The sequence below is a fragment of the Dromiciops gliroides genome, chromosome 1 (assembly GCF_019393635.1).
Source record: "Dromiciops gliroides isolate mDroGli1 chromosome 1, mDroGli1.pri, whole genome shotgun sequence".
In the NCBI taxonomy this organism is placed as follows: domain Eukaryota; kingdom Metazoa; phylum Chordata; class Mammalia; order Microbiotheria; family Microbiotheriidae; genus Dromiciops; species Dromiciops gliroides.
In genome coordinates this window covers 198,930,006-198,954,893 of record NC_057861.1, presented here as the reverse complement: position 1 = coordinate 198,954,893, position 24,888 = coordinate 198,930,006, and the positions used below count along the sequence as shown (strand labels likewise).

Sequence of the window (24,888 nt, the reverse complement as noted above, 5' to 3'; positions counted from 1 at the left end):
AACAGCTCTTAAAGGGCTGGAAGTGGTTTGTCATATTTGATGTGACTTGCTTCCCCTGACTTTTTCTCATCTTTCCATTCTAGCTTATGTTCCTGAGGAAGAATTGAAGGCAGCAGAAATAGATGAAGAAAGTGTAGAGGACGATGGGCTGTCTTTGGACATACAGGAAAGTGAGTATTTGTGCAATGAAGAAACCGAAATCAAAGAGGCTCAGAGCTACCAGGACTCTCCAGTAAGCACTGCAACCAATCAGGATGCAGGTTATGGGTCACCATTCAGTGAAAATAGTGACCCCGTAGCCCATTTTAAAAACTCTTCATCTAAAGAAGAGAAAGAGGATCCTCAGTCAACAGACAGTGCACCCTACCCACAGGACAGCTTGGCACAAATAAAAGCCGTGTACGCAAACTTACTTTCTGAATCCTGTTGGTCCAGTCTAGCCTTGGATTTAAAGAAATCCGGTTCGACAGCCAGCAACAATGAATCCAGCCAGAATGAGAACACCACCACGACCACCCCCCCCTCCACCACAACCACCAGTACCAGTGCCAGCACGCACAGCACCAGTACCAGCACCCACACGAGTACGGGGACCAGCACGAGCAGTAGCAGTAACACCGGCAACAGCAACAATAGCAGCTCTGGGTATGATTGGCATCAGGCAGCCCTGGCTAAAACTTTACAGCAGACTTCTTCCTACGGACTCCTTCCAGAGCCCAGCCTTTTTAGCACGGTACAGCTTTATCGGCAGAACAACAAACTGTATGGATCGGTATTCACGGGTGCTAGTAAATTCCGATGCAAAGACTGCAGTGCCGCCTACGATACCCTGGTGGAGCTCACGGTGCACATGAACGAGACCGGACACTACCGTGATGACAATAGAGATAAGGACTCAGAAAAGACCAAGAGATGGTCCAAGCCCAGGAAGCGATCACTGATGGAAATGGAGGGCAAGGAAGATGCCCAGAAAGTACTGAAATGCATGTACTGTGGGCATTCCTTTGAATCTTTGCAAGACCTGAGTGTCCACATGATAAAAACAAAGCATTACCAGAAAGTGCCTCTGAAGGAGCCAGTGCCGGCCATCACCAAGCTGGTCCCTTCCACCAAAAAACGAGCACTTCAGGACTTGGCTTCGCCTTGTTCACCCGAGCCAACGGGGATTGCGGCAGAAGTGGCGCTGACGGAATCGGGGAAAGATCAGAAAACTGCAAACCCGTACGTGACGCCGAATAATCGTTATGGCTACCAGAACGGTGCTAGCTACACTTGGCAGTTTGAGGCTCGCAAAGCCCAGATCCTGAAATGCATGGAGTGTGGCAGTTCTCATGATACCCTGCAGCAGCTGACTGCCCACATGATGGTCACCGGCCACTTCTTAAAGGTGACCACCTCTGCCTCCAAGAAAGGGAAACAGCTAGTGTTAGATCCCGTGGTGGAAGAAAAAATACAGTCCATACCCTTGCCCCCCACCACACATACTCGGCTACCTGCCTCTAACATTAAGAAGCAGCCTGACTCTCCTGCAGGATCGACGACTTCTGAGGAGAAGAAGGAGTCAGAGAAGGAAAAGGTCCCTGCTGCCAGTGAAACAGATAAGAAGATTAAGGAGGAGAATGAGGACTCCACAGAAAAATTTGAGCCAACCACTGTTTATCAGTACCTTCGAGAGGAGGACTTGGATGATAGCCCCAAGGGTGGGATAGATATATTAAAATCTCTAGAGAACACAGTCACTACTGCTATCAGCAAGGCCCAGAATGGCGCACCCTCCTGGGGTGGATACCCCAGCATTCATGCCGCATACCAGCTCCCGGGAACGGTGAAACCGCTTCAGCCCGCTGTCCAGAGCGTGCAGATGCAACCATCCTATGCCAGCAGCGTCAAGTCCCTGTCTTCAGAGCACAATGCACTAGTCCATTCTCCAGGGAGTCTCACCCCCCCACCTCATAAAAGCAATGTGTCTGCTATGGAGGAGTTGGTGGAGAAGGTGACGGGTAAAATCAGCGTAAAGAAAGAGGAGAAGGCAGTGGAAAAGGAGAAGAGTTCTCCACCGAAGCCCACATCTCCTGTCGCAAAAGAAAATAAAGATTTCCCCAAATCAGAGGAAGTTAACAAACCACAGCAGAAGAAGACGACTCCTGATGCAGACATGCAGAAGGCCAAAAAGGACAGTCCAGCAGAAGCCCATACGCCAAATGGCACAGAGCCTCTCAAAGTAAAAGTCACCAATGGCTGTAATAATCTAGGGATTATCACAGATCATTCACCTGAGCCATCTTTCATTAACCCACTGAGTGCTTTACAATCCATTATGAATACCCACTTAGGCAAAGTTTCTAAACCTGTCAGCCCTTCCTTAGACCCTTTGGCGATGCTGTATAAAATTAGCAACAGTATGTTGGACAAACCAATCTACCCCACTACCCCAGTCAAACAGGCTGATGCAATCGACCGGTACTACTATGAGAACAGTGACCAGCCCATTGACTTGACTAAGTCCAAAAACAAGCCCCTTGTTTCTAGCGTAGCAGATTCAGTCTCATCGCCTCTCCGGGAAAGTGCACTGATGGACATCTCCGACATGGTGAAGAACCTCACAGGCCGGCTAACTCCTAAATCTTCAACCCCCTCCACAGTTTCAGAGAAATCTGATGCAGATGGGAGCAGCTTTGAGGAGGCTTTGGATGAACTGTCACCAGTCCATAAAAGGAAGGGGCGACAGTCGAACTGGAATCCTCAGCATTTGTTGATCCTTCAAGCTCAGTTTGCTTCTAGCTTACGAGAGACTCCTGAAGGCAAATATATTATGTCAGACTTGGGCCCACAGGAGCGGGTGCACATCTCTAAGTTTACTGGTCTTTCCATGACCACCATTAGCCATTGGCTGGCCAATGTGAAGTATCAGTTAAGGAGGACAGGTGGAACTAAATTCTTAAAGAACCTAGACACGGGGCATCCTGTTTTCTTTTGCAATGATTGTGCCTCTCAATTCAGGACTGCTTCTACATACATAAGTCACCTAGAGACACACTTGGGCTTTAGCTTGAAGGATCTGTCCAAGTTGCCACTCACTCAGATTCAAGAACAGCAGAATGTTTCAAAAGTCCTTGCAAACAAAACTTTGGGCACACTGGGAGTTGCGGAAGAGGACTTGGGCTCCACATTCCAGTGTAAGCTCTGTAATCGGACTTTTGCAAGCAAACATGCAGTCAAACTGCACCTTAGTAAAACACATGGCAAATCCCCTGAGGACCACCTGATCTATGTAACTGAATTAGAAAAACAATAGCGTCCAGGTATGCAAGTGACCATGGGAACATTGCACTAAAACTTCTGAATAGTACTGCACTAGGCCTGATCTGAGCCTCTGAAATCAGTCTTACTTTTGTTGCTGAACTGCCTATCTGGACCTTGGTTTTTCTTACACATGTTTTGTAGTTATATTTATATGCTCTTTGTCTGATCTGTGCATGTTTTTTGTTTTGTTTTGTTTTTTCTTTTTTTTCTTTCCTTTTTTTTTTTTTGGTGAGTCAAAGTCTGACCTTTATTTTCAACATCTGTTCTTGATGTTAAGCTATCTTTTGTAGGATATAGTGGGACACACTATTCAGAGACATTAATTTAGCCGTGAAGAAAGACACAAATAACAATGATAAAAAAGACATCCTAAAATTACAAAGTTGCCATGACAATAAAGGTCATAGAACCTAGTAGTGTCAAATTTAACCCTTTGAGGACTGTAATAGCATTTCTGTGCCTTTTCCAAAAAAAGACTTAAAGGCATATTTCATTCAGATCAAAAGCTGTGTCAGACACAAAACTTATTTAATAATTAAAAAAACTAATAAGCTTTTTTATGCAGAACTGGTTTGTGAAGAAAACATGCATGCAGCTGTTGGAAGATAGAAAGCTATCTAGTACTCATGGGGTTAGGAAGCTACAACTGTATAAGTTAAAAAAAATCAGACCCTAGTTGCCACTATGCCCAAACCCTCTGGATGCTGAAAAATGCCACTTTTGGCAAAAAAATAAATAAAATAAAGTATGCAAGCTGTTATTTAAAAATGTGTAAAAATGCTATTTCTTTTTTCCTGTAAAATACTGCAGTTTATAGTTATTTACAAATGTAAGCTTTGGTACAAGCTGACCTTTCTATAGCGCGCTGCATTGGTAAATGGAAAAAAAAAAACCTGGGGCAAATGTTGGAGTCTTTTCCTTGTAAATTGCCAGCATCAGCTTAAACTACTACATGTTACATATCGTACCATTTTAAACTGTTCAACTTTCTTTGTACCTTCTGGCTGTATGCTTTTCTCTTTTAACTTTTTATATTGTCATTTTATATTCGATTTCTGTGTATATAATGTAAAACCACAATTTTTGAATAAAATTTAGTTCCTGCAGCTTGATTTAAAGAGAGAAATTTTACTGGCACCTGCATCTTTCCAGATGCATGTACTTAAAGGGACTATCAGACAAAATAAATAAATAAAATAAAGCAAGCAATGCACTATTAATTATACATTTTGATGTTCTATCATTAATATTGTACAGTACATTTTGGTTCACACAATTAAATCCACTTGTTTCTCAAATGTAAAATAAACCCACATACAGTTCTTGATTTACATATATTGTCATGTCGTCATTATGTTGCCTTTTAGGTATTATCTCAGCAACGAGAGGTATCACTTAAGCAGTCGACCAACAAAAGTCTATTCAAAATCATCTGTTCATGATCTGTGTGCTGACATATTTCCTGTCTGTGATGGGTATTAACATTTTAAAAAAATGATCTTAAAATCTCAACTCCAGTGGGTAACAGAATCATTCTGGCTTTATCCATTGGGTGATAAGTGTTCTGTGCTTAGCTGGTCTAAGAAGATTCATTCAGTGAATCTTTATATGCTATTTGAGAACACTTATAATTATACCCTGTGTGCATGTAGGGGCTTCACGATTGTGGCATGGGGGAGGGGGAATCTTGCAGTTCCTGTGGTAGCAAAGACCTTTGAGGTTTTAATACTAGTCTTAAATTGAACTAGAGAGAGAGAGAAAGATTTTTTCCCTTCTTTCTAAATATTAAGTTTTGAGTGAAGTGAACACCCTCACATTAGGTCTTTGGCATCATTTCTTTCTTGTGCATTGCAGATTGCATTTCGAATGCCAGAGAGTACTGACCGTCTGGACAGCTCTAATATGTAAGTGCTGTGGGGGAGTGCTAAATTTAAGACCCCGTGGATTTTTTTCTTTTCTTCAGTTGAAGCTGATGACTTAAGGAGAAATATTTCCTTTTTCTACCCCTTATTTAAGTTTTCATAAAATTACATTTTCAGAAAGGTTAGGCTTACAGTACTATGTTCAGCAGCAGAAAAAAAATCTGTGGTATTTTAATTATTTCTTTTATGCTATTTCTAATCACAATGACAGCCGAGTATTATTCTGTTTTCTTTAATGATTTTAGAAGAATGGAATAGATCTCAGTCAGTTGTATTTACACAAGTCTTTTTTTTCCTTTCAAATAATAGTATAGCATAATGCCAGGAAGGCTATCTAAAACAATAGCAATAAAAACAAACAAATAACAACAACAACAAAAACACCCTTTCTCAATCAGGAAAATACCTATGTCCTTTAGGGGTTCTAGCCAATTAGACATTTCAGTTCAGTTACTAGATGATTATATACTTTGGGGCCAAGGGGTGACAGTGGAGACACTAATTCAGGGTGTTTTTATAATAATCTTTTGAAGATGTATTTGTTTGACTACAGGCTTGCAAGCATATAAGTATACATTTCTCTTGAATAAAAGGGTTATGAAATAGGTGAAGTATAGTAATAGAGAAGAAAGAGGTCTATAGTCCTGCTTGCTAGAGTCATGTCTACTATAAATATTTTTTAAATCTGGGAGTTTTAGTGTACTGAAAGTACAATAGGAGCTAATAGAGTGATGTGGAAGGTTTAAAAAAGCAAATATGATATTAGGCTTTATTAAGAGCTGTATTATATCCAATACTAGGGAGGTGATAGTTCTGCTAAGGGCAGCTAAGCTAGTACAGTGTATAGAGTGTCAGGCCTGGAGTCAGGAAAACCTGACTCCAAATTCAGCTTCAGACACTCACTAGCCGTGTGACCCTGGGCAAGTCACTTAGCCCTGTTTGCCTCAGTTCCTCATCTGTAAAAATGAGCTGGAAAAGGAAATGGCAAACCACTCCAGTATCTTTGCCAAGAAAATCCTGAATGGGGCTACAAAAAGTCAGACAGGACTGAAATGACTGAATAGCAACAAGGTAGTCCTACGATATTCTGTTCTGGTAAGATCATTGAGAGTGGTAGATTTTGAACTGGATGGGACCTCAGAGGTAACCAGTCCAAAGCTCTCATTTTAATGATGAGGATTCTGAAGGCCAGAGAAGTAAAGTGATTTACCAGAGGTGACATGGGTAGTAAATGGCATCTTACTCAGGTCCTCTGATGCCAAATTCAGCATCCTTACCACATGTTGTCTTCACTGGGAGAATTGTGTTCAGTTTTGGGCATCCTCCTTAAGAAATAACATTGTTCACCTGGTTAATGACACCCAGAGGAAAGCAAATAAGATGGCAAAGGACCTTAAGATTATGCCATAGGATCATTGGTAGAAGGAAATGGAGATATTTATCCTGAAAAAGACAACACTTAGGAGGAACAAGATAGCTAGCTTCACCTATTTTGAAGCATTTCATGTAGAAGGGTGATTAGACTAGTTCTTGGCTCCCAGAGGGCAGAATTAGGAGACAATATCTAGCAGCTTGAGAAAGACTGCTAGATAAGGAGCTAGAGGTCCTGGGTTTGAATCCAAGCTCTACTACTTGCAACCTTTGTGATGTTCTACAAGTGAGTTAAGCCTCAGTTTCTCATTTGTAAAATGAGAAGGTTTTTAAGGTCTCTTTAGGCTGAAAAATCTATGATCCTTTGAAATTGCAAAGAAGCAATATTGAGTTTGATATCAGGAAAAATCTTTCTTAACAGAGCTAGCCAAAAAGTAGAATCTGCCACCAAGAGAGATGGTTGGTTCTCCCTCAGTGGAGGCCTGTGAAGTCAAGACTGCACGACAGTTTATTGGGTGTGTTGTAGAAGGATTCTTGTGCAGGGAAGAAGCATTTATATGACACCTACTATGTGCCAGGCACTGTGTTGTATGCTTTTTACAAGTATCTCATTTGATCCTCGTGACAACCCTGAAAGGTAGGTGTTGCTATTATCCCCATTTCACTGCTGAGGAAACTGAGGCAAACAGATTTAAGTGATTTGTCCAGAATCATATAGTTATTAAGTGTCTGAGGATGAATTTGAATTCAGATCTTTCTGACTCCAGGCCCAGCACTCTTTGCCATTGTGCCATGACCTCCCTCAGGATTCAGGGTGTGTGATCAGCCCTGAAGTCTCTTCCAACTCTAAGATTCATTAAGCTACTTCAAAGCTGCTTGCAGAGTGAATTTGATCATTAAAAGTTGGACAAGGATAGGGATTATACTTTCACAGATTTAAACTTTGGAGGGACCTCAGAAGTCATGAGAATACAACTGCTACATTTTAAAGATGAGGAAATTAAGGCATATATATGTTAAATGATTTGACCACCATCACACAGATATTTCAGGTTAGAAGTCACTTTGGGGCCCAAGACCTCTGACTATAAAACCAATATACTTTCTGCTGTACTACCTACTTCCCACTAACCACACTGGACTTTGTCTTTCCCACAAATGCTGCTACTTAAGATGAACTTAATTCTCTAAATTGTATATGGTTGACTTGGTTTTTTAAAATCTGTATAATCAAGTTCCAATATAGGGTTATATGAACGTGCAAGAATTCTGTTCATCTACCTAAATGGGGACATTTTTGGCTAGTTTCTCCCTTCTGAGCAGTGGAAGGAATGTAGAGCAGAAAGAATTGGATTGGGGGTAAATATTAATTGGCATTAATATGAGAAATTGGTTTGAACATATGTACCTCTTGAATCCTGACTTGAAGTTTATCTGACATGAAAATTTTGATATCATCTTTTATTATTATTGACTAAAGAAGAAAATTATGTTTCCTATCATTTTGTGATGTGTTCACAAGTGAATACAGGTATACCTAGTTATATGAGCATTCACAATACAGAAAATCCTAGTTTTGTGTAAATTAGGACTGATCTGGTATGATTTCCCAAAATAATTTCTCTGGGGATTTTAGCTCTCCTAGTGGCATGTTTCTGTAGATATACTCAACTATTAGTTCATCTACTGTTCTCTGTGTTCCAGGAAGTGGGCTCTCCTGTGTGCTCATTGACTGCTGCATTTAAAAATTATTACCCTAGTCTGTTTTTCTGTGTCCTCACTTCAACTCAGTTTATTCATTTCTAAAGGCCAGAAAGATATCTCAGAGTGCTTGCAAACAGGGTCTGAGCAACCAAAGATTGTTAAGTTACACATTCTCCTGGTTTAGAACACTGAGGAAGAGGCATGATAAAAATTGAGTGACTTTTTAGTTGTGTTAATTTTATCTTTCAGTTAAGCTGTGCCAGATACAAAGTAACCTTATGTTGGGCTCATATTTTTTTAGCATTGTTATAATCTTCAAGCATTTCTCATGTGTGTGTGTGTGTGTGTGTGTGTGAAAGAGAGAGAGAGATTTAATGGTTTACTAGATCTTAAGAAGGTGGACTTTTTTATAAAAAATCTGGTTTTGTGAAATTATTATTGATAGTTAACAATAAGGTAGGAAAAGAAAACAATTCTTCACAAAGGGTATATAAGTCAAACAATCAACAAGTATTTAAATATCTGCTATGTGCCAAGCTCTGTCCAAGGTGCTAGGCACACAAACCCTGAAAATGAAATGGCACCTGCCTTCAAGGACATTACAATCTATGAAGAAAGTGATAAAATGCATTCTTTGAGGTGTTATTTTTTTCTAATGCTTTATTAAGCTATTTTGTGTTTAAATTACGTACTTGGGGCAGCTAGGTGGCACAGTGGATAGAGCACTGGCCCTGGAGTCAGGAGTACCTGAGTTCAAATCTGGCCTCAGACACTTAACACTTACTAGCTGTGTGACCCTGGGCAAGTCACTTAACCCCAATTGCCTCACTAAAAAACAAAACAAAACATTAAGTACTTTACAATTTGTGCGGCTAGATAAAGCACCGGGCCTGGAGTCAGGAAGACCTGATTTCAAATTCCACCTAGTTGTGTGATAATTAGGCAAATAACTTAACCCTGTTTATCTCAGTTTCCTCAACTATAAGATGAGCTGTAGAAGGAAACAACAAACTACTCCAGTATCTTTGCCAAGAAAACCTCAAATGGTGTTAGGAAGAACTGGACAGGACTAAAATGACTGAACAATAACTGAAAACTTTTAAGAAATCTATTTTTTAAAAATAAAGACCTCGGCATATGTACTTTTCTAGTGAAACTTTACTTTGACATATTTCCTCTGAAAATGGTTGAATGCATTGGATGCCATGTCTTGAAAACATAGAATTATTTTAAAATACTTAATAGCCATTTTGTTCATATAATACATTATGCTTTTTCAGAATATTTAATATATATTATTTCTTCTGACCATCATAACAACTCTGAGGTAGGTAGGTTAGGTATTTTTACCCCCATTTTACAGATAAGGAATCTTATACTCAGGGAGGTTATTTGGCTCTTTGACTCCCCATCCAAACACTGTTCAATGGTACCATATTGCTTGGCTCTGGAGTTTGAAGATCCAGGCCAAAATCCCATCACTATTGCATAGTCCCTATATAACTTAGCTGGCATTTTTCTTTTGGGGCCTCAGTTTTCTTACCTGTAAAATGAGAATAAGCTCTAGAGCTATGATTCTATGATCATCATTGTAATATCCTTTTAAGACAATTTGATTGAACATTGTTTTGGCAAAACTGTACCATGAGCCATGAAGAAAATATTCCAGATTGTTAGCATAACATTGATTAGTTGGTATTAAGAAGCTGCTGGCACACTGAAATGAAGAGTAACAATAGAATGGGATTTTACCTCCTAAAGTAGCTTCAATAAGAAAGAACTATTGGTTAGGGTCAGATTAAAAGTTGTCTTTCTTACAGCAACTACAAACAGAAACTCAAAATGTCTTTGGAGGTTTAGTTTGTTTCATTGTCATGTCTCTTTGTCCCACATTTCAACAGGAATATTTAATAGCCATTGAAATCAGCGAAGATGTTAAGGAATGAACAAGATGGGTGAAACTTAAGACCCATGAAAGTTTTGTGGAGTATAGCTATGCTAGGGATCTGAAATAATGGTTTTGCTGTAATCAGAAATTTGGAGGTTCACTAAGCAATGGTCAGCCTTCTAAGTCACACATTGCTATTTGCAGTTTTGTCTAGTTGGGCTGAAATGCTCTGAAAATGTTGTGCTATAATCCCTTTCCACCAAGTAAGTAGTCTTGGAACTCACATACATATTTGGATTCTACTTAATGAGAGGATTTGTTTGGTATATTCACACTATCCAAATCTCAACTGCCTCAGTTGCTTTTAGGTTAGAAACACTATCCTGTTCCAGGGTGAGTGAAACACAGAAAAGTAATCATATTGTCCTTTACTTAAGCTTGTCATTTCAAATATTTCTTTTCTCCTAAAACTAGTTTTTACCCAAGTAGCACTCCTGTAGCAAGAAGGGTGTGGGAGGAAGAAGAGCTCACTAAAATCAAATTGGGAGTAACAGTTTCCTAAAAGTATAAATCATAAGGAAAAGTCCTCACTCAAATTCCAAATCCTATTCTCCACAGGACTAGTTTCATTTACAGAAGCATTCCAGTCGGCCTTTAGCCAAGTAGATTTCCTAGAGGCTATTATGATGTATCTCATCTTTCCTAATATTGAAACATTTTTTCTCATTTTGGTTAGGATTTTACAAATGTTTAATACAGGGGGCTTTCAGAGTAATGTTTTCTATTTTCTCTGACCTATTCAAGCAAAGAGTTCCTTTTCTCTTTGGAGCAACAGAGCGAGAAGTTGTGTAATAAATGTTATTTCATAATAATGCTCAGAGTTGTTAGAATTTTAAAGTCCTTTATATCCAGACTTAGTTTAAAGAAGTCTTAAGACTCCATAAAATTATAGATTAGGCTATATCTCTATGTGATAGCTTTCTGATAAATATCTTGTGCCATTATGCCCAATTTTAATTGATTATTGATTTATCAATTAATCGTTATTATGCTCACTAATCAACTTCAACCTTTGACTCTTCTGAGTAAAATTTCGATTACAGAAATTGAACTTATAATTATCCTTAGATTTTTTCTTTTTAAAATTATGACATCGTCCTAGAATGTCAACATTTCATTTTTAGTACATTTATAAATCAGTTGGTAAAAAAAATCTGCTCTCTATATACAAAGTTCTTTGGATTCTTTAGTGTATTCAGATCCTTTTTAGCACTGTGAAATTCTCAACTCATTAACTTGGATACTAAAGATTCCAGGATGCTGAGATCAAATATTGGTTCCATTTAATGAAATCATGGGTTTTTGCATTGTTAAATGGCATGATAAATTGCCACATCTCAAAAGAGGACTCATCGTCTTCCTGAACACTAGACATATTGATTGGCTCACATTCCATTTTCCATCATTCCTTTCATCAGTTAGTGGAAACCAATGACATTAAATTTTAAGACAATTTGTAAAAAGAAATCCAAAGGAAAGAGTTTAAATAAAGCAACTTCAAATTCTTATGAGCTGCTAAATATTTTTTTTAAATTAGGAGAAAAGTTACCATGAACATTAGAAGTGTCATTCCATTTTCTTTATTGTTTTATTAAATATAACCTGAACATTAGTCTTTAAGTCCTAGTGAGATAGCTGGAACCTTACAGTGACAATGTGTAACATCTTATTTGTTGTCATGGAAGCATTGTAATGTCACCAAAAAAATCTCTCTAACAAAACACTGAAAGCAGGCAAATAGGCTCAGCAAGGCCCCATCACTCTCCAGCTTCAGAGAGGGAAAAGAAATAGATTTCTTAAAAGGGAGTCACAAAGTTATATATTTCCAGATGACCTCTCACTTTCCTTCAAGTTCTATCTAAAATAGTCTTTTCTTTTCTCTGAGACTGAGATTCTACATTTTTGTCTGTTTTTAATGCATATAATATCTCACACTTAAAAGAGCAGAATGCTTTCTAAAGAATGTACTGGGTGTGAAAAGGAGATGTAAAGTTCGATATTGCAGGTACCACTACAATTCTCATACCTCTTGACTATGATTTGCTGTCTTGGGAGAAAGATCTAATGGAGTTGTTTGGAGTTCTTTAGCTATAAATGACAATAGGAAATGCACTGGCTAAATATACTTCTAACATACACAGCAAAGCTGTCTTTCTACACTGAGATTTCCCACAGCAAGACATCATTAAAGGCCCTTTCCCATGGGCACATGTTGCCTCTCTTAAGCCTCTAAACTCCCCGAAGGCTGAGCATTAGAAGCATCCCTCTGACACCATGTAGACTGTACTTTCGCCATCCAAATGAAATCTTATTGAAAACAACTAACTGGGATTCTTCAGGACAGCCAGACCACTTTAGGAGATGAGGAGCAGTAGAAAAATTTCCAGATTTGAAGTTAGTGGATCTGGATATGAGCCTTGCTTCTTACCCCTGACTAGCTGTGAGATGGTAGGCAAATTGGATCACCTCTCCAGGCCTCCATTTCCTTGTCTATAGCTGAATTTCTTAGACTAGATAATCTCTAAGGTCAGCAATTCAGCAAAAAGTCATTATCTTTTATGTGAAAAGTGCCAAGTTAGGCACTAGCATGCCCCAAATAGTCTCTTCCCTTACGTTCTTTTTTTTTTTTTGTAAGGCAATGAGGGTTAAGTGACTTGCCCAAGGTCAACAGCTAGTAAGTGTCAAGTGTCTGAGGCTGGATTTGAACTCAGGTCCTCCTGAATCCAAGGCCAGTGCTTTATCCACTGCGCCACCTAGACACCCCCTTCCCTTACATTCTTAACATGTTATGCAGGATGTACATAGAGAAGTAAATAAATGGCAGTTTGAAGAGGGAGAGAAAACTAACACCAGGCTGAAGTGGGGAAAGCTTCATATGGGCAACAGAATGTGATCTGAGACTCAGTGGAGGTTAAGGATTCCAAGAGGTAGTTAGTGAAATGAAAGGGCATTTCAGGCCTGAGGAACAGGTTAAGCAAGAGCATAGTTGAGAGATGGAACATTGAGTTTGGGGAATGGCCAACCTGTACATTTTGACTGGAATGTAGAGTGTCAGAAGGGGAGTAATTTAAATCTGGGGAAGTAGTGGGAGCCATGTTGTTGAGGGCTTTATATTCTAGGCTGAGGGGTTTGTATTTTATCTTAGAAACAATAGGGTAACACTACACATTTTCTAAGGAGATAGGAAACATGGACAGACCTCCCAGTTTTAAAAATGTGTAAGGGTTAATAGGAAAGCAAGTTGTGTTTCTTCAAGTGTCTCTTCATTTTCCCCTACATTTTTGTACTGTTCTTGTTTGCTATGAAAATACTGATCATTAGTTTATTTTTTAGTTTAACACTATAAGGAGCAACAGGACAGTATGTAGGCCTGAGATGAGCAAGGTAGCTTTGATGATAGCCAGATCTCTTACAACTTTGAAATTCTGTGATCTGTGATTGGTTAACTTGAACAGGCTCAAGTTCAGATTCGAATTAACCTGGTATTGTGGTTAAAGTTCTGGGCTTAGAGTTAGGAAAACCTGAAATTGAAAGCCTCTGACATTTACTAGATAGGTGACCTTGAACAAGACACTTAACCTCTTTGTGCCCTGGCAACTCCTTAGGACTTATCTGTTAAATAGTAGAAGGGGTTCCCATATAGGGTATTCCCTGAATCATATTCCAGTAAGACTTTTACAGGATATCTTCTATTGGTCACTGAGGATGAATATTATTTTTAAAAAAATAAAAACATTTAATTATTTTCCAGTAACATGTAGAGATAGTTTTCAGCATTTGTTTATATAAGATTTCCAATTTTGAATTTTTCTCCCTCCTCCCCCTCCCCCAGACAGCAGGCAATCTGATGTATGTTTTATTTATACACACACACACACACACACACACACACACATATCTATACACATACATATACATAACAACATTACAAATATTTCTGCATCAGTCATGCTATAAGAGAAGAATCAGAGCAATAAGGAAAAACCTCAAAATAGAAAAACAACAGCACCAAAAACAAAAGAAATAGTATGGTTCAATCAGCATCCATCTTCCACAGTTCTTTTTTTTCTGGATTTGGAGAGCCTTTTCCATCATGAGTCCCCTGGAACTTTCTTGTACCGTTGTATTGGTGAGAAGAATCCAGCCTATTACAGTTGATCAACACATAATGTTGATGATACTGTGTATAATGTTCTTCTGGTTCTGCTCATCTCACTCATCATTAGTTCATGCGAGTCCTTCCAGGTTTCTCTGAACTCCTCCTGCTCATCATTTCTTACAGCACAATAGAATTCCATTACAAGAATGAATATTCTCAGGGACGTGATTGTGTAACTGTGAAGGGGTGAAGATTAAGGAACTCTGCAGCAAAGAAAGATTAGATTGAATTAGGCATTTTGATGATGGAAATGGTTGGAAATGGGTGAAATGTTTTGTACAATAAACTTGGACAATAAACGACAGTACATCCAGGAAATAACAGTTATTGGTTGGGGAGATAGTACTCAGTGATAATTATTGAATATCAAACAGGTGTTATGGAATAGTTGGGTGAAGGCCTGGTTCACAATTGGATGAATGAACAACCGTGCCCTCCAGAGACAAGAGCCCTATTCCAGTGCATTTCTGTAGATTTGATTCTATGAAAAAGACACAGGGAAAGGGAAGGGCAGCTACAATCCTGTAGCCTTTCTAGGGTTAAAGATCCTTAAGCTTTAAAGAGAATGTATAAAAGAAAATTTCTTTCTGAAATAATTTATGGAAATGCCGTGCTCCCTTTGAAGGTTCCATGTCACTGCATGGCACTACGCAATGTTCTCTTTCTTCACCTGTCAGGCGAAGACCACCTCGAAGAGTCTCACTGCTGATTACTAGTTAATTGTCATTAATAAGTGACAACTGACATTATGGGGGCTTAATGCAGAGAGAACAGAAAAGAGCCACAGATATTCTAATGAGCTGACTCCTACGTGCCCTCTATTGTTGTCGAAAATGAGGAGCTGTCGTCATTGTTCAGGAGATGGGCTTCAATTGCTCTGGAAAATATTCTCTTTTAATTTCTTTATGCATAGATAATTCCTGGTACTCTCTATTGCTCGCTTGCTCTCTCTCTCTCTCTCTCTCTCCCTCTCTCTCTTTCTCTCCCTCCCTCTCTTCTCTTTTAAATACACACACACACACACACTCCAATGAGCATGCTAAAAACTTCCACTTAAAAGATATAGTAACTTCTGCTTAGGACATAATCACCCCCTCCCCCTCTCTTCTCTCCAAAAAAGTAGTACATTCCCCCAACCACGTTAGTGGAAATACAGGCAGGAAATAAGGGAAGTGACATGTTTTTTTTGTTGTTGTTGTTCACTTGGATAGGGACAGAGGTAGAGAGGTCCAAAGTCTAGAAATGAGGGGTGGTGGGGCAGGAACAGAGGAGGAACTGATTTAACAAGAAAAGATCCACTAGTCAAAACTGGAAAGCTAAAAGTGATGATCAAGGACATATGAACAGATGTCACAGTCAATCTACCCACGAGATGCATTACTCTTCCCAGTCCTAAGAGCTTTGAAACAATAACAAGAAATCCCCAGAAAATCTTCCAGAAGAAAAGCCAGAAATGGAGGGGGAAATGATTCAATAGGTATTAAACTTTCAGCTGCATCAGTCGAGACTTACTTAGCAGTTACTATTCTTTTTTTTTTCTTTTTGCAAACTGTCCCAATGGACTTTGCTTGTTAAAAATCTTTAACCATCAGGACACTCTGTGAATGCACTCTGGACTCTTTCTCAGTTTTGTTTTTGCATATATATATATATATATATATGTATATATATATATACATATACACACACACACAGACACACACACACACACACATATTTTTTTATTAAAGCCCCAAAAGAAAAGTGCGAAGCTGATGGTAAAATTGCATCAGCATCTACTCCAGCCACCTCATTGCATCCTTGCTGAGTCTGTGGGGGTCATGGAAGGGTTCTTGTTAACACACTTTGCACTCACCATCAGCTGTGATACAGAAGATTTCCAAACAGGGGCCGTGGCACAAACGTTCTTGGAGAAAGCTCATGCTGAAGCCAATAGGAACACGATGTGTTGTTTTTCAAGTGCCAACACCTCCTAACAACAATTTTTCGTGCTATCAGATCGTTTCACACTGTGCCATCCCACTTTCTATCAAGTCTTAGCACATGAATGCAGTTTCAAGCCTCATATTTGATGACTGAACTACTAAAGGGGAAAAAAGCCCAACTGTCTTGGGGCCTTAATATAGGACATAAGTAGTATTTCTTTTATGCAACCAACAATGTGTGTCCATGTTGATTTCTGGACAATTAAGGATGTGGTAGTAGTGAGATTATTTTGGAGGAACAAAAGAGTTTATCATCATAGAAAGTCATAGGTCAGGCTTTCTACTGCATTAAAGTTCACTATAACTTTTACCTGAATCTGTCAAATAGGAAAATCAGAACTGGAAGAAGAGATTATCTTTCTTTGCTCAATAATAATAATTTTTAAAATAGTAGCTAACAGGGGCAGCTAGGTGACACAGTCGATAGAGCACTGGCCCTGGATTCAGAAGGACCTGAGTTCAAATCCGGCCTCAGACACTTAACACTTACTAGCTGTGTGACCCTGGGCAAGTCACTTAACCCCAATTGCCTCACCAAAACAAACAAAAAAACCCCCAACAAAATAGTAGCTAACATTAATATAGCACTTGCTATGTGCCAGGCACCATGCATTATGGTTTTAATCTCATTTGACCCTTCCAACAACCTTAGGTGCTATTTTTATCTCCATTTTGCAGAGGAGGAAACTGAGGCAAACAAGTTAAATGACTTTCCCAAGGTCACACAGCTAGTATCAGAGGACAGATCTGAACTCAGGTCTTCCTGATTCTAGCCCTGGTTCTCTAGCCACTGCATCCCCTTGCTACCTCTGCTCAACACAGAACATTTCCATGTTACTGCTGGGTTCTGAACTAAACCAATATAGTGCTGAAAAATTAATCAGAAAATCAAAGTATGTCAGAATTGTAATGGACTTTGGATGCCCTCTCATTTTACAGAGGAAACAGTCTCAGAGAAATCAAATGACCCATTCTATTTGATTCAACAAAAATTTGTTGAGTGTCCCTACCTTTCAGAAGCTTCCCTGTGGGGCAGTGGCATAATCAGGACTAGAACCCTTCTTGATTTGATTAGCAGCCCGTTGCTTTGTCAAATATGCTGCTTTGTCTTTTCAACTGTTTATTCACACCTAGCTATTGTTCTCTTAGTTGCATGGGAGTGATGCCTGAAGGGCTCCTTTCTTGTTCATATACTTGTGTGGAGAAGAGAAGGCCTATTCTGAGGTAGAGGGATATTGATTGAGGGGATGTTTTACTATGATCCCTACATTAGCCTCCATCTTTGTTTTCATGCCCCTAGACTAGTCAAGTGGGAACCAGTCACAGGGAGAATTATACTAGTGAAAGCTGGGATACTTACTTTAAAAAGCAGCAAATTAGTAAAAACCCTATAGCTTTGCACAAAGCAGGAAGGTGATATAGTGTATGGAGTGCCAGATATGAAATTAGGAAAACCTTAGTTCAAATTTAGCCTCAGAAGTTTACTGACTATGTGACCCTGGGCAAGTCACTTAACCCTGTTTGCCCCAGTTTCCTCATCTGTAAAATGATCCAGGGAAGGAAATGGCAAACTACTCCAGTATCTTTGCCAAGAAAACCCTAAATGGGACCATAAAAATTGGACATAACTGAAATGACTGAACAACAAGTAGCTTTGCACGTATAGTTCTTTATAAACGTCCATTATTGGTGCCAGATTTCTTCTTGTGAGGTTTCATATCTAAGTACAAAACATGGTTATGTCGGAATGTGTCGTTACATGTGGGAAAGTTTGGGGGGGGTGGGGCTAGAGAAGGGAGAATGATTCTTGACTGATACCTTTCTCATGAATTATAATGCTTTGCTAGAACCTTCATCAGAATGGACAATATATAAATGCAGTCAAGTTTTACTTCCTTCATTCCATGAAAGCACTGGTGGACTGGCAAGATCAATCTTTCTGACTAGGAATGTTAGCCAAGTTTAGAGAGCTAATTAATTTATCAATCATTAAACATTTATTAAGCACCCACTATGTGCAAGACACTCAATACAAAAAGAGGCAAAAGACAGTTCCTGCCCTCAAGGAGCTCATAGTCTAATGGTGGAGACAGCAAAAGAATATATATTTTATGGGCTGTTGGGTTTTTTTGTTTGTTTTGTTTTTTTTGCGGGGCAATGGGGGTTAAGTGACTTGCCCAGGGTCACACAGCTAGTAAGTATCAAGTGTCTGAGGCCGGATTTGAACTCAGGAACTCCTGAATCCAGGGCCGGTGCTTTATCCACTGCACCACCTAGCCGCCCCTAGCAAAAGAATATATAAAAACAAGATATATTCAGGAAAAATAGAAAATAATTAACAGGGAGAAGCCACTAGAATTAAGAGGAGTTGGGAAAGTCTTCTTGTAGAAGATAGGATTTTAGTTGGAACTTAAAGGAAATCAGAAGTCAGTAGGTAGAGATGAAGAAGGAGAACATTCCAGTGCCTGAGAAAATACCTGGAGCCAAGAGATGGAGTGTCTTGCTTGTGGACCAGCAAGGAGGCCAATGTCATTGGATCAAGGAAAGTATGATGGAGAGAAAGATGTAAGAAGACTGGAAAGGTAGGAGGGGGCTAAGTTATGAACAGTTTTCAATACCAAGCAGAGAATTTTATATGTATTTTTGGAGGCAATAGGGAATCACTGGGATTTATTGAGTAGGGGAATGACATAGACCTGCACTTTGGGAAAAAAAAAACACCACTTTTTTGTGGCTGCATGAAGGATGGATTGTGACTACATAATGATCCAGGTGTGAGATGATGAGGGGCTCTACCAGAGTGGTAGCATTGTCAGAGGAGAAGGGGGAATATTTGAAAGATGCTGCAAAGATGAAATCATTAGGCTTTGACCACAGATTGGATATGGGAAGTGAAAGATAGTGAAAAGCTGAGGACAACACCTTAGTTGTGAGCCTGAGTGACTGGGAGGATGGTGTTGTCCTCTTAAGGAACAGAGAAGTTAAGGGAGGGGAAGGCTTTTTTGAAAAATAATGTGTTCAGTTAGTTTAAAATATCTCCTGTACATCCTGTATAAGATGTTTGAAAGGCAGTTGGAGATTTGAGTTTGAAGGTCAGAAGAGAGCTTAAGGCAGGATAGGTGGATGTAAGAATCATCAGCATAGAGATAGATGGTAATTACATATCTGGGAACTGATGAGCTCACTACTCTAACAATGGAGTTTCTTAAAACAGCCACAAGGGTGTGCTGTGGCTAATACCCATTCTTCAATATCTTCAGGAGAGCTAGACTGGCTAAGCCGCTCTGTTAGGCTAACCTAGGTTCTGGCATGGATCATTAGATGTATATTTGTTTACATCAGTCATATTTATTTTTTGCTTATCTCCCACTCGCTGTCCATGGGGGCAGAGGATCTTCATCTTGGTAATTGGATTAGATAAAAGGACTAGATATAAGTAAGCACAAATGTGTCTCAGAAGAGACTGCAATCTCTGTTTTCCCATGACCTCCATCAGGTTAGAACTTTACTCTTGTAGTTTCCTGCCTCAGCATTGAAATAAATGGAAAGTTTAACAAACTTCCTGAGTGGGAAGGGAATACATTGGAGTTTCCCACATAATCAATATCCATACTAAATGAGTCTTATCCGTGGCTCCAATGCCCATAAGAACCTGGATCCCTTCCTTGCTGTTTATCCATACTGTTCCTCATCAGCTTGGCAGCCTCATTAATGGATCCCCATTTGTTCCACTTGTCACAACTGTTGGCTTCTCTGCTAGTGCAATAGGAAGTCTCTTTACCAGGTGCAGAAACAGACCATGACAACCCTCTCCATTCTTCTGCCTCTCTTTGCCTCTGACATTCATATTTGAAAACTTCATATTCAGTTCATCAGTCATGGGTTGGGGAAAAAACCCCAGGACTCATATGCTAGGTAGATCCAAAGCCTTTTGAAAGAATTAACATTGAGAAAAGCAAGCAAGCAAGCCCTAAGCCAGAGGTCCATTACATTAAAATTCCACAAACCCCAACTCCATCAAAATCTGGATGATGCAGGTGGTGGTGGTGATGGTGGTGGTGGTGTATAACAGAAAGGGGAGGAACAGAGGAGATTCAGGAAATGCTATGTTGGAAAAAGAGGAATACATACATAGGTAGAAGCAAAGTAAAGCTTCTGTTTCATCCTGTCATGTTAAGGTTGATTGACCTTTTAGCCAGTAGCCTGTGTCAGATGAACACTATAGTTGGTGAGTAGTTGGGGGTCTTTTTCTTTCTTTTGTGTGACATTTTGGTGCTGTCCGAATCATGTTCGAAAGAAATGTCTCTTTTAACTGCTAAATTTAGCTTCCTTCTTTCTGACCAATTGCCTGTGTCAGCTACATGCCATGCCAATTAAATAGTGTCCCTCTGTCAGTTATTTGCATTAAAATAATCTTGCATCCTGGCTTCTTGCTTCCTGGCTTATCTTAGTTTTCCTTGTCCTAATTCCTTTTGCTTTTCTTCTGTTTATCATTATGAAATATTCTACTTGTACTTCTCTGTAATCACATATATTCCTTTCGTCCTGGACTCTTGAAGGCTTTGGCTATAATTCTTTTCAATTATAATCAGCATAGACTAAGCAATTTTGGATTCAGAAAATAAAATCCATACTCCAAACCATACTTAAAATAACTGGCACAGTTATTTTAAATGATAGTAACTTCAGTATGGATTTCTTATTCAGTCATTTTTCAGTTGTTTCTGATTCTTTGTGACCCTATTTGGGATTTTCTTGGCAGAGATGCTGGAATCATTTGCCATTTCCTTCTCTAGCTCATTTTTACAGATGAGGAAACTAAGGCAAATAGGGTAACACAGCTAGTAAGTGTCTGAGGCCAGATTTGAATTCAGGAAGAGGAGTCTTCCTGACTTCAGGCTGGGCACTCCATCCGCTGAACCACCTAACTGTCCTATGCTTTACCCTCTTCTAAAGCCATACTTTGTCTTCATCACAATCTCCATTGCTTTCACCCTTTAGTACTTTCTTAGTACTGCTAGGAAATCTTTCCTCCCTTTCCAATTTCAACCCCATAGCTAACCAATTCAGTTTTTTTTTTAAAGTGAGGCAATTGGGGTTAAGAGACTTGCCCAGGGTCACACAGCTAGGAAGTGTTAAGTGTCTGAGGTCGGATTTGAACTCAGGTCCTCCTGACTCCAGGGCCGGTGCTCTATCCACTGCACCACCTAGCTGCCCCATACCAATTCAGTTTTACACCACCCTGTTTTTGAATCCCTTTGCCCTCTTTTCTTGACATTCTTCATGCCTTACCAAACCTTAACTCAGGATTACCCCCACCATCTGCCTCCTCAACTTCTATTCATGGGTATCCAAAGAGAAGTAGAGGAAATCATTCAACCAAGCCAACTGGGTAAGGCCCTGACTTCAGCAAGGCAATCTCTTTAATTGCTCCTATATCCCACTCCCCACAGAGGCTGGGTTTTTTGTTTGTTTGTTTGTTTGTTTTGTTTTGTTTTGTTTGAAGTGCAATGAGGGTTAAGTGATTGCCTAGGGTCACACAGCTAGTAAGTGTCAAGTGTCTGAGGCCAGATTTGAAATCAGTTCCTCCTGAATCCAGGGCTGTACCACCTAGCTGCCCCCAGAGGCTGTTCTAAAACTCATCTTTTCTCCTCAAACCTCCTACAGATCCTTTCTCTACCCCCACCCAAGTTAAGGATTTCATCTCATGCTTGAGAAAATTGGGGCTGAGATCCTTGAGAGTAGAGACTGTCTTTTGACTTTTTTTATATCCCTAGTGCTTAGCACAGTGCCTGGCGTACAGTAGGTACTTAATAAATGTGTAGTGATTGATTGATTCATTGACCTTTTGCTGAGTTCCCTTTTGTTCATCTCAAAACCACTTGACATCATCCCCTACTTTTTCTTTCTTATTCCAGTCTCTGATAATCAAGTGTCCTTTCCAGTGCCCTCTACTTTTAAACTCTTAATTTTTAAAAATTGATCAACCATTTATTTTTTCTTACTCCCATCTCCTCCTTCCCACTAGGAGAGGGGGGAAGAAATACAAAACTCTTGCCATATATAAGCATAGTAAAAAAAGAAATTCCCACATCATCCACATCTAAAAATGTATATCTCATTCTGCATCTAACCCCTTCATTCTGTCATGAGGTGGGTGGCAGTCTTAATCATGAGTTCTCTTGTTGCATTGACCAGAGTCCTAATTTTTTTTTTCGGGGCAATGGGGGTTAAGTGACTTGCCCAAGGTCACACAGCTAGTAAGTATCAAGTGTCGGAGGCCGGATTTGAACTCAGGTACTCCTGAATCCAGGGCAGGTGCTTTATCCACTGTGCCACCTAGCTGCCCCCAGAGTCCTAATATTTTTGAGAATTATTTATTTTCACAATATTGATGTTATAGTATAAATTGTCTTTCTGGTTATACTCACATCATTTCTGCATCAGTTCATACAACTTTTCCCAGATTTCACTGAAACTATCTTTTCTTCATTTCTAATATATTCAGATGCCATAACTTTTTTAGCCATCTCCCAATTCATGCCCTGTTTGATTTTTCAGTTCTTTTCCATTACAGAAAGAACTGCTACACATATTTTTTTGTACACGTAGTGCCTTATCCTCTTAAAAATTCTTTGGGATATTGGCTTAGTAGTTGTTTTGCTGGGTCAAAAGACACACTGTTCAGTAATCTTTTGGGCATAGTTGCAAATTGCTTTCCAGAATGTCTGGACCAATTCACAGGTTCATCAACAGTATGTCAATGTGTCTGTTTTCCCTCAGCCCCTCCAACATTTGCCATTTTCTTTTTTGTCAGCTTTGTATGAGATAGAACCTTAGAAATGCTTTGATTTGAATTCTCTAAATATTAGTGATTTGGAGAATTTTTATATGGATAAACAGCTAAGATTAGAAAGGAAACAGTTAACTAGGGAAAAAATTCTTTGTAGCAAATTTCTCCGATGAGGGTCTTCTTTCCAAGATATATAAGGAACTGCTTCAAATTCCCTTTCCCCAATTGATAATTGATCAAAGGATATGAATGGGCAGTACTCAAGGAAAGAAATCCAAACTATTTAATATATCTTTAACCCCACCCCATCTCTTCCTATCTTCTTCAGCACCTCAATAATCCTCTTTTTCTAATCTTCATTCTCTCTCTGGTACCTTCTTTTATGCCTATTCACATGCCCAAGAGTCCTACATTCTTAAAAAAATTATATCTGGAGCAGCTAAGTGGCGCAGTGGATACAGCACTGGCCCTGGAGTCAGGAGGACCTGAGTTCAAATCTGGCCTCAGACAGTTGACAATAGCTGTGTGACCCTGGGCAAGTCACTTAACCCCAATTGCCTCACCGAAAAAAAAATACATCCTGCATCTCTTTTATCTTCATAGAAAAAACTGTCTAGAACCATTGCCTTCAATCACTATACATTTACATGTTTACTATGTGCTAGTACTGTGCTCAGAGCTTTAGAAGTATTATCTTATTTGATCATCACAACAATTCGGTGAGGTTGGTGCTATTATTAACCCCATTTAAGTCCTAATAAGTCCTAGTTTATCCCCATTTTGCAGTTGAGAGTGCTGACCCTGGAGCCAGGGAGATTGGAGTTAATATCTTCTGGTATCAATTTCCTCAATTATAAAATGGGAATGAACTAGGACTTACCTCCCAGCAACATCATGTCATCAATTGAAGTATTTGTAAAGTACTTAGCACAGTGCCTGACACAGCAAATACTTAATAAAAACTATTCCCTTCTCTTACCTGAGGCAGACAGAGGTTAAGGGACTTGCCCAGGTTCATATGAAGTATTTGAGACCAGATTTGAACTCAAATCTTTCTGATTCCAAGCCCAGTGCTATATCCCTCTATGCTGCTTAGTTGTCAGGAAAGTGATATGAGTAAAACTAGCTGAAACTCATTTGGAAGGAAATCTTGAGGGATTCCATGAAAAAGAGATGAGGAAGTAGAGCATTCAGATAGAGCATTGTGTTCCAGGAATAGCAAATTGGCTGATTTGTGAGAAAAGCTGGGAGAGCTGGGGATCAGGTCATGAAGAGCTTTAAATGCCATAAAAAAATACTTCATACTAGATGGAATAGGGATTTAATGGGTGGATTTTTGAGTGGGTGTGGGGCAAGTATACAAAATCATTATAGCAGCTCTGTGGAGAATATACTGGCATCTGGAAAGACTTGCAGCTGGCAGATAGGGAGATGGTCTCAACTAGGAAGCTGGTTGAGATTCAGTAACATTGCATATAAAAGGTGAATGCAAGTGAGGGTACACGATTCTCCTGAGACTCTGAATCTGGCTGATTGGGAGGATCATGGTACCCTTGAAAGTAATAGGGAAGTTAGGAATAGGGGTGAGATTTGGAGGAAGAATAATGAGTTATATTAGTTTGAGATGCCCACAGGACATCCTCTTTAAAATATCCAATAAGTAGTGATGTGGAACTCAGAGGAGAATCCAGGGTCAGATAGAT

At 39.4% G+C, this 24,888-nt stretch overlaps 1 protein-coding gene across 2 annotated transcripts in view; it reads left to right on the top strand.

Annotated features, from left to right (window-relative positions):
* The window catches only part of TSHZ1 (teashirt zinc finger homeobox 1), a 94,388-nt gene extending 89,754 nt beyond the window's left edge, over positions 1 to 4,634 (top strand). For both annotated transcript variants that reach the window (XM_043978738.1, XM_043978739.1), the window contains exon 2: positions 84 to 4,634. In XM_043978738.1, the coding sequence (XP_043834673.1) occupies positions 84 to 3,295 (3,212 nt within the window). In that variant the 3' untranslated portion in view covers positions 3,296 to 4,634. The remainder of the gene's footprint in view (positions 1 to 83) is intronic.
* The last annotated feature ends 20,254 nt before the right edge of the window (positions 4,635 to 24,888 follow it).